We start from the raw sequence: 10071 nt of genomic DNA, 5'->3' as shown, positions 1-10071 counted from the left end.
GAGGTGGGAACCGCTGTTATGACCATGATGAAGCTGTCCATTTCCTATGGACAACATTGGAGGGGCCTGTCCATTTGGACAGGCCATGTTTATGTATTTGCTTGAAATTAATGGAGCAGACCCGGATGTGTGTCGGAGCTATTCGGATGAGCGGAGGTCCCTGGAAGGTGGGAACCGCTGTTATGACCATGAAGCTATCCATTTCCTATGGACAACATTAGAGGGGCCTGGCCATTTGGATAGACCGTGTTTATGTATTTGCTCGAAATTAATGGAGTAGACCCGGATGTGCAACGGAGCTATCCGGATGAGCGGGTTCCATAGAAGGTGGGAACCGCTGTTATGACCATGATGAAGCTATCCATTTCCTATGGACAGCATTGGAAGGGCCTGACCATTTGGATAGGCCATGTTTATATCTTGTTTATATCTATATTTGTAGGGACACACCCTTAACCTATAACATATAACCTATAACCAAAACCTATACTTATAACCTAAACCTAAACCTTAACTCCCAAAACCTATACTTATAACCTTAACCTAAACCTAAACCTTAACCTAAACTCAAATCCCTAAACCTTAACCTATAACCCAACCTAAACCTATACATATAACCTAAACCTATTCTCAAATCCCAAAACCTATACTTATAACCTAAATCTAAACCTTAACCTAAACTCAAATCCCTAAACCTTTACCTATACCCCAACCTAAACCTATACGTAAAACCTAAACCTATTCTCAAACCCCAAAACCTATACTTATAACCTTAACCTAAACTCAAATCCCTAAACCTTAACCTATAACCCAACCTAAACCTATACTTATAACCTAAACCTATTCTCAAATCCCAAAACCTAAACTTAAACCTTAACCTAAACCTATAACTTAAAACCTAAACCAAAACCTATAACCTAAACCCGATCCCAAACCCGAACCTGTACCCGAATCCCTAAACCTACACTTAGAACCTAAACCTAAATCTATAACCTAAACCTAAACCTATACTTATAACCTAAACCTAAACCTTAACCTAAACTCAAATCCCTAAACCTTAACCTATAACCCAACCTAAACTTATACGTATAACCTAAACCTATTCTTAAATCCCAAAACCTATACGTATAACCTTAACCTAAACCTAAACCTTAACCTAAACCTTAACCTAAACTCAAATCCCTAAACCTTAACCTATAACCCAACCTAAACCGATACTTACAACCTAAAACTATTCTCAAATCCCAAAACCTATACTTATAACCTAAACCTAAACCTTAACTTAAACTCAAATCCCTAAACCTTAACCTATAACCCAACCTAAACCTATACTTATAACCTAAACCTATTCTCAAATCCCAAAACCTATACTTATAACCTAAACCTAAACCTTAACCTAAACTCAAATCCCTAAACCTTAACCTATAACTCAACCTAAACCTATACTTATAACCTAAACCTATTCTCAAATCCTAAAACATATACTTATAACCTAAATCTAAACCTTAACCTAAACTCAAATCCCTAAACCTTAACCTATAACCCAACCTAAACCTATACTTATAACCTAAACCTAAACCTTAACCTAAACTCAAATCCCTAAACCTTAACCTATAACCCAACCTAAACCTATACTTTTAACCTAAACCTATTCTCAAATCCCAAAACCTATACTTATAACTTAAATCTAAACCTTAGCCTAAACTCAAATCCCTAAACCTTAACCTATAACCCAACCTAAACCTATACTTATAACCTAAACCTATTCTCAAATCCCAAAACCTATACTTATAACCTAAACCTAAGCCTTAACTGAAACTCAAATCCCTAAACCTTAACCTATAACCCAACCTAAACCTATACGTATAACTTAAACCTATTCTCAAATCCCAAAACCTATACTTATAACCTAAATCTAAACCTTAACCTAAACTCAAATCCCTAAACCTTAATCTATAACCCAACCTAAACCTATACTTATAACCTAAACCTATTCTCAAATCCCAAAACATATACTTATAACCTAAACCTTAACCTTAACCTAAACCTAACCTCAAATCCCTAAACCTTAACTTATAACCTAACCTAAACCTATACTTATAACCTAAACATATTCTCAAATCCCAAAACCTATACTTATAACCTTAACCTAAACTCAAATCCCTAAACCTTAACCTATAACCCAACCTAAAACTATGTTTATAACCTAAACCTATTCTCAAATCCCAAAACCCAAAACCTAAACATAAACCTTAACCTAAACCTATAACCTATAACCTAAACCAAAACCTATAACCTAAACCCGATCCCAAACCCGAACTTGAACCCGAATCCCTAAACCTACACTTAGAACCTAAACTTAAATCTATAACCTAAACCTAAACCTATACTTATAACCTAAACCTAAACCTTAACATAAACTCAAATCCCTAAACCTTAACCTATAACCCAACCTAAACCTATACGTATAACCTAAACCTATTCTCAAATCCCAAAACCTATACTTATAACCTAAACCTAAACCTTAACCTTAACCTAAACCTATACTTACAACCTTAACCTAAACTTATAACCTTAACCTAAACTTATAACGTAAACCTTAACCTATGACCTAAACTTATAACCTAAACCTAAACCTATTCTCAAATCTTAAAGCTATTTCCGTAAATTGACTGTAGTCTTTTTATTGTAGACATGGTAAGAGTTGAATGCGAGCTAAGAACAGGTTTGCCCCAGAGTATAAACAAAGAGTTCAAGAGTTAATGAAATTTGTGTGAGATCGGGCAGATTCAAGGAATAGGATTAGGTGTCCATGTTGAAAATGCAAGAACATGATATATAAGACTTTAGACTAAGTAGAGGATGATTTGTTCATACTTGGGATTGATCAGGGTTACACTTGGTGGATTTATCATGGTGAAGATATGACCCATAGAGTTGAGTCCACTGAAGTCCTTGCTGACCCAATTGTGCCAAATGATGAGGATGAAGACGTTGATGAAATGCAAGATATCATAGGGGATGTGTTCAGGGGAACAGCTGTGGATACTGATTTTGCAGCGACAAGTAGTAGCCAAGATATTCCTCCAATGGGTGATGTCGAGTCAAAAAAGTTTAGTAGGCTGTTGAGGGATGCACAACGTCCACTTTATCCGGGGTGTGAGAACTTCTCCAAGTTGAATTTTCTTACAAAGTTACTTAATTTGAAGACAATAAATCATCGGAGTAATAATTCATTTAACATGTTGCTTGAGTTGTTGAAAGAAGCATTACCGGATGGTGAGACATTGCTTAAGTCTCATTACGAGGCAAAATCCTTGATGCGAGACTTAGGCCTTGGTTATGAACTCATACATACATGTATAAATGATTGTTTATTATATCAAAAAAAGTATGATAAGGCCAAAGAGTGTTAAGAATGTGGAGAGTCTAGGTGGAAGCATGACAAAGCCAGGGGTAAGAAAATTCTCCAAAAGGTGTTAAGGTACTTCCCATTGAAACCCAGATTGTAAAGATTATTTATGTCTCGTAAGACGGCTAAAGATATGAGGTGCATAAGAAGAAACGCGTTCATGATGATAGTACACTGAGGTACCCTGCGGACTCTGAAGCCTAACAAAATTTTGAAAAGTAACATGAGTAGTTTACGAGGATTCTCGCAATGTTCGACTGGGTCTTGCAAGTGATGGTTTTAATCCATTTAGTAATATGAGTAGATCGTACAGTATGTGGCCAGTGGTACTTATGCCCTACAATTTATCTCCTTGGTTGTGTATGAAGGAGTCATTTTTCATGATGTCATTGCTTATTCCTGGACCCATGTCACCTGAGAATGACATTGATGTGTATTTGCGACCGTTAGTAGATGAGTTAAACGAGTTGTGGAGTCAAGGTGTACAAACGTATGACACATTTGCAGGACAAATATTTCAATTGCATGCAGCGGTCTTGTAGACAATAAATGACTTTCCCACCTATGAAAATTTATCTGGGTGGAGCACGAAGGGCAAGTTAGCTTGTCCTACATGTGGTATTGAGACTTGTTCATTGTCATTGAAGTATGGTAGAAAAATGTGTTATATGGGCCATCGTCGCTTCCTTCCGAGTGATCATAGTTGGCACAGGAAAATGATGATCTTTGATGGCAAACATGATCATAGGCCACCCCCGAAAGAGCTATGTAGAGAAGATGTGATGCAAAAACTGAGTAACATTGGAGAAGGTAGATTTAGTAAGGCATTGCACTTGAAGAAGAGGAAACGTACAATATTGGATTATAATTGGAGGAAGAAGAGCATCTTTTTTGAGTTACCTTATTAGAGTGATCTGAAATTGTGACACAACTTAAATGTCATGTATATTGAGAAAAATATATGTGACAATGTTTTCGGAACATTGATGAACATAGAGAAGAAAACAAAAGATAGTTTCAAGGCTCGATTAAATCTACAAGAAATGGGTTTAAGGAAAGAGTGCACTTGCAGCCACATGAAAATTCGTATACTATACCAGTAGCTTGCTACATGTTGACAAAACTAGAGAAAAAGCGTTTATGTGAATGGTTGAGATCGGTGAAATTTTTCGATGGGTATGCATCAAATATATCTCGGTGCGTAAATGTTACGGACTGTAAGGTGATAGGAATGAAAAGTCATGATTGTCACGTCCTTCTACAATGCCTACTGCTGATTATGATTCATGGATTCCTGAGCAAGGATATCAGTGTGACGCTGATTGAGTTGATGATATTCTTTAAGGATTTGTGTTCGAAATCGTTGAATGTAGATGTTATTAAATGATTGGAGAGGGACATTGCCATAATCCTTTGCAAACTTGAAAGAATATTTCCACCTATATTTTTTGATGTCATGGTACACCTAGCGATTCATTTACCACACGAGACGAGGCGAAGCTTGCAGGCCCAGTACAATATCGTTGGATGTATCCGATTGAAAGGTGATAGAACTTATTAAAATTTTTATTCATTCCATAAACTACATATTCCATGTTTTCATACATATAACATAATGGTTTTGTGTATAGATACCTTCACACACTCAAACGATTTGTGAGGAATAAGGCACGACCGAAGGGGTCGATAGTTGAAGCGTACATTGATAATGAGTACCTTACATTTTGCTCCATGTATCTTCGTGGCATAGAGACTAGATTCAACCGAGAAGATCGGAATGCCGATGAAGGGTAGGAGCATGAACAAGGACTCATATCTATATTTGCACATAACGTTCGTCCTTTAGGATCCCTGATGTTTCAAGATATGGATCATGGGGATCTAGCAAAGGCGCGGTGGTATGTGTTGCATAATTATGAAGAAATAGAGTCGTACTTAGAGTAAGTCTTCTCTCGATTATTGTTTTCTCTACATACGATGATCTTAATGTTTCTTGCTGATGACGTGTTATTTATGTGTAGCGAACACATAGACGAGATGAAGTCCAAATTCTCTAAAAATTATGATCAAATGCATCAAGATCAGTTTGCAGAATGGTTCACCGAACGTGTAAGATTTCACATTGTATCTCACCACACTTAGCATTTTCGTTGTATTGTACATTATTTCAACCTATGAAAATCACTAAACAATTATATTTTATACATGATAATAGATGAAGATATTGCGCACGAGCAACTCTGCGGATGCGTCTGATGCATTATACTCACTTGCGTGTGGCCCTGATAGACGTGTATCTAAATATATAGGTTGTATTGTAAACGGGATTCGGTTCCACACCGAAGAACGTGAGAAGTACAGGACCACACAAAATAGTGGGGTGGTTGTGAAGGGAACAAATGAGGATGATGAAATTGACTTTTATGGCATTTTGACAGATATTATTGAGCTGAGTTATTGTATGAGAAAGCGGGTGTACTTATTTAGATGTGATTGGTGGGACATTGGAAATAAAAAGTTGGGAATACAGACTGACAACTACTTTACGAGTTTAAATTTATCTCGGAAGTGGTTTAAGGATGACCCATTTGTCCTCGCCAGCCAAGTCGAACAAGTATTTTACCTCGCTGACACCAAGTTAGGCGGCTCTTGGCACGTGGTGCAGAAAATAAAGCCTAGGAACGTATTTGACGTTCCCGTACCAGAAGTTGAAGATAGCGAGGACGGGAGAAATGACACGTCTAGGGTTGAACAAGCATATCAAGAAGACATGCCATCTAAGGATACAAGGACTGATTCAAGTGTTGATATTAATGTAGTGCAATTAGACAGAGATGATGTGCCACCTGATCATGTTGATGCCTCAATAATACGTGATATTGTTAGAGATGATAACAGTTTCATTGATGACAACGTTGTGGACAATGAAGAGGAAATACTGATCAATGATAGTGATGGTGAAGAAGAAATAACCCTAAGCGATAGTGATACAGACGACGATTATTAAATGTACACATGATTTACATGTCATTTTTCAATTGGAATAATTTATGTATTCCATGTGTATGTGAAAATCACAAGTCATGATGAAATCATTTGATTGACTGTTTATAATCCACATTTGCAGTTGAGTTAATTTCTGATCATGTCCTCCTTAAACCGAAGTGTAGCAGAAGCACGCAGCATACTTCATCAGTTGTTGCAGATGGACGTTTCAGTCCTATCTTCTTCTGGTAGGGCTATAGAGATACTCGGTCTGGTCGATGAGTGTAGAGTGGAACAACGACGACTCAGAGGAAAGATTATGCCATCTTAAAGAAATTCTAGGGCTGATGGAGATATATAAACGCGGGAAACGAGATATGGAAGATGCGACTCTGTCACTTGCACATTTGAATGGAGTCCCAAGAGATCAGATTTCTCCTCTTGTGATTGACATGTTGGCTGTAAATATGTCGAGTGCTTCACATAAAATGATATATCCTTCTGAAGCATATGATAGCTTACACAGGGAGTATTTCGGATAGTTTACCTCAAAGTTGTTTCGTATTACAACGAAATATGTGTATTTAATATAGAATGACGATGTGTAATAGAATTTTCAATGGTTATAGATTAAAGTTTACAGTTTTATTATATTCTGCTTGCATTATAGTATAATGGTCTAATCATATTTTAATCATCTCTCTAAGCATAAGCACAAATGCATTGTACCGTCAACACCACTTGTATAATGTTTTAGTATATTCCATTTGTATTGACATTGTTTAAATTTATAAGTTCGTAGCTCGCATATATTCAGTGATGGCACCAGGTGGGAGAGTACATTGTTCGCGCACTGGATCTAACCCTTCTACCCGTGATGCGATGGAGCCAGCATCGTCGTCACATGTTGCATCACAGGCGTCTGATCCCTCAGTCGCGCATACACTGGGTACTGCATGTAAGTCTAGACATATATTTCTTTTAATAATTTCTGTTTATGTTTAGACTTACATATTTCTTTTGCAACAGAGTCATCGACCAGTCGACGAGGACATGGACTCACATGTGGGTTGCTTTTAGAGCAACTTACACATGAGGGTAGGGTGATGGTAGAGTTCCCATAAGACTGCATTAGACCTGTTGGGAATAATGCCATATTGTTTATGTTGAAGGTTGGTGTCTTATGCCGATCTCTGATCCCCCCACCATCCCCCATTGGGGAGACGTAACAAATGATGTGCGGCAGCTCATCCGACAGCGCCTTCAGGTAAATTTTAGTAAATTAAAATTTATTTTATAAAAGTTCATTTTACGGTTAAGTTATTTTCTTAATAAGTTTATTGCCTTAATCTATTATTTACGAAACTGCATGATAAATTTGACTTGAATTTGAGTGTTCCGCTCATCTCCCATGCCGTTAACGACATGATGAAGGAGTGGTTCAAGGATTACCGCAGTAAGTTACACCGGCAATGCAAGAGGTGCGTGAGCCACGAGGAGGCCATACAGTCCGCACCGCTGCACGTGACCGATGAGGACTGGCGGATACTCTGTAATAGGTTTTCATCTGATTCTTTTCAGGTAATATTTACATATTTATGATATCTTAACGTAATAATTAATGTTGCAATTAATAACAATGTATTATGAATAATGTGTTCAGAAGAGGAGCAAAATAAATTCTGACAACAGAGGAAAGTTAGAAGTGAACCATGTAGCTGGTTCAAAGTCATTTGTATGACTTCGTCATGACATGGTAAGAAAGTACTAGTAATTATTACATTTATATATTCTTTCCATACATTTATATTAACTCTATTATCCTTTCGATTACACAGCGAGATTCCGTCACTGGCCAGGAGCTCGGACCAGTAGACTTCTACAAAGGGATTCACTGTCAACAGGCGACGGGATCTTGGGTACATCCTAGAGCCAGCGAGATTTGGGTAAAAATCCTTACATTGTAAAATTTAATTGCATTAAATTATAATAATGTCATTTATTATGAAAATTCATATGTTTTTATTACAGGAGGAGATGGACACCTTACGCAATCAGCCCACTCCCGATGGTACTCAGTGGAGTGAGCCAGAGATCTTGAGTCAGGTGCTTGGCACCTGTTCTGGATATGTACATGGGTTTGGCCATGGTGCCAAGCTCATGTCACCCGCTAGAGCTACCTCCAGCCGATCCATCATCGTTGGCGATAGCGCCGTACGCCAAGCTGATACCACAGAGAGAGAGGTTCAACCGCTATGGGTTATCGTTGATGACATCAAATATCGGCTAGATAGGTAGAGGGAGGAGCAGGAGAGGAAGATGATGGATCAGCTGGCGAGACAGAGGGAGGAGTTGGAGAGGAGGATGGAGGAGGAGCTGGCGAGGCAGAGGGAGGAGCAGGAGAGGAGGATGGAGGATCAGTTGACGAGATAGAGGAGGAGCTGGTGAGGCAGAGGGAGGAGCAGGAGAGGAGGATGGAGGATCAACTGGCGAGGCAGATGGAGGAGCAAGAGAGGAGGATGGAGGAGATACGAGTGGAGCATGAGCGACGGATGACGGAGATGTTTCAGGTTTTCGCTGCACGCTTACCCACCAATGCCCCACCACCTCCGCCTTCATCTTTGTGATTTTTTATATATTTGTTTATGATGTTACACTACCAAAAAATTGAGCAAAGGCCATAGAAGTTGAAAGTATTTAGCTACGGATTTAATCCGTAGCTAAATTTGCTACGGATTAAATCCGTAGCTAAATCCTAGCTGATTCATAGCTAAAACGTAACTCCTCTCCTAAACTGTATTAAGCATAGATGGTGCTTATAGGGCTCCATGGGGTCATCTAAGCCGCCCATTAATTCTGATATATAATTTTAGTAGATGAGATCAAAAATTGTATAAATTAAATGTTTAAGTGGACCACACCATAAGAAATAATAAAAATTAAATATCTACTATTAATATGTTGTGTGGTTTCCTTACAGATTCGTTCTGACTCATTTTTTATATCAACGTTTAAAATAATAATGTAAAATTAATGGACAGAGTGGATATATAAAATACATATCCAGTGGGCGCCACGGTCTTAAAAACCAACTCCCAAAGGGCCGTTTGTCACGCGCCCGTTAAGAAACTCCCTTAGTGGAGTTGCATACTGAGTTGTACACTCTTATCGTACTGAGTATACTCAATTGGGCCCACCGTGAATGTAATTGTCGTATCCGCTTCGTCCATCTATTTTTTCAGATCATTTTAGTGGTTGATACCAAAATTAAGGTATATCTAAAACTCAAGTGGATACATACCATAGGAAACCGTGGGAATAATGATTTCCACCGTTGAAACATTTTTATGGCTCGCAGTGATGTGCATTTGTCATCCAACCTTTTCATAATATCACAAAGACATGGAAGAAGTGAAAGCACAAATATCATATTGATCTAAAACTTCTATGGCCCCCACAAAATTTGTAATGGTATATGTTGAATTCACACTGTTTCCGGTGGTGTGGTCCATTTGAGCTTTGGATATGCTTCATTTTTAGGCTAAAGACCTAAAATTATGTTCTAAAATGTATGGACGGAGTGGATAAAATTTACGAATGATTGTGGGACCCACAGAGTTTAGTCAGTACGCTTAAGCGTATTGCATTACTCAGTACACAATCTGCTTCCAAAA

At 38.1% G+C, this 10071-nt stretch overlaps 1 protein-coding gene and 1 long non-coding RNA gene across 2 annotated transcripts; one reads left to right on the top strand and one right to left on the bottom strand.

The window, feature by feature from the left end:
• Positions 1-602: 602 nt before the first annotated feature.
• On the bottom strand, positions 603-1382 carry LOC131242349 (uncharacterized). Its single transcript, XR_009169599.1, has 3 exons — positions 1309-1382; positions 1006-1132; positions 603-860 (listed from the first exon to the last, which is right to left on the bottom strand). It is a non-coding gene; the product is annotated as an uncharacterized LOC131242349 (long non-coding RNA).
• Positions 1383-7822: 6440 nt separating this feature from the next.
• Positions 7823-8695, top strand: LOC131246207 (uncharacterized). The gene is made up of 3 exons (XM_058246114.1): positions 7823-7978; positions 8236-8343; positions 8429-8695. The coding sequence occupies exons 1-3, from the start codon at positions 7823-7825 to the stop codon at positions 8693-8695; spliced, it is 531 nt and encodes a 176-aa protein (XP_058102097.1).
• Positions 8696-10071: the final 1376 nt, after the last annotated feature.

The sequence above is a fragment of the Magnolia sinica genome, chromosome 1, assembly GCF_029962835.1.
Source record: "Magnolia sinica isolate HGM2019 chromosome 1, MsV1, whole genome shotgun sequence".
NCBI lineage: Eukaryota > Viridiplantae > Streptophyta > Magnoliopsida > Magnoliales > Magnoliaceae > Magnolia > Magnolia sinica.
This window is presented reverse-complemented; position numbering and strand designations above follow the sequence as displayed.

Bases quoted from the DNA above. Each gene is read 5' to 3' on its own strand.
- LOC131246207 (XM_058246114.1), top strand. From the start codon at position 7,823: ATGATGAAGGAGTGGTTCAAGGATTACCGCAGTAAGTTACACCGGCAA. The intron at 7,979-8,235 runs GTAATATTTACA...TCGATTACACAG, and splicing joins TTTCATCTGATTCTTTTCAG to CGAGATTCCGTCACTGGCCA. The intron at 8,344-8,428 runs GTAAAAATCCTT...TTTTTATTACAG, and splicing joins CTAGAGCCAGCGAGATTTGG to GAGGAGATGGACACCTTACG.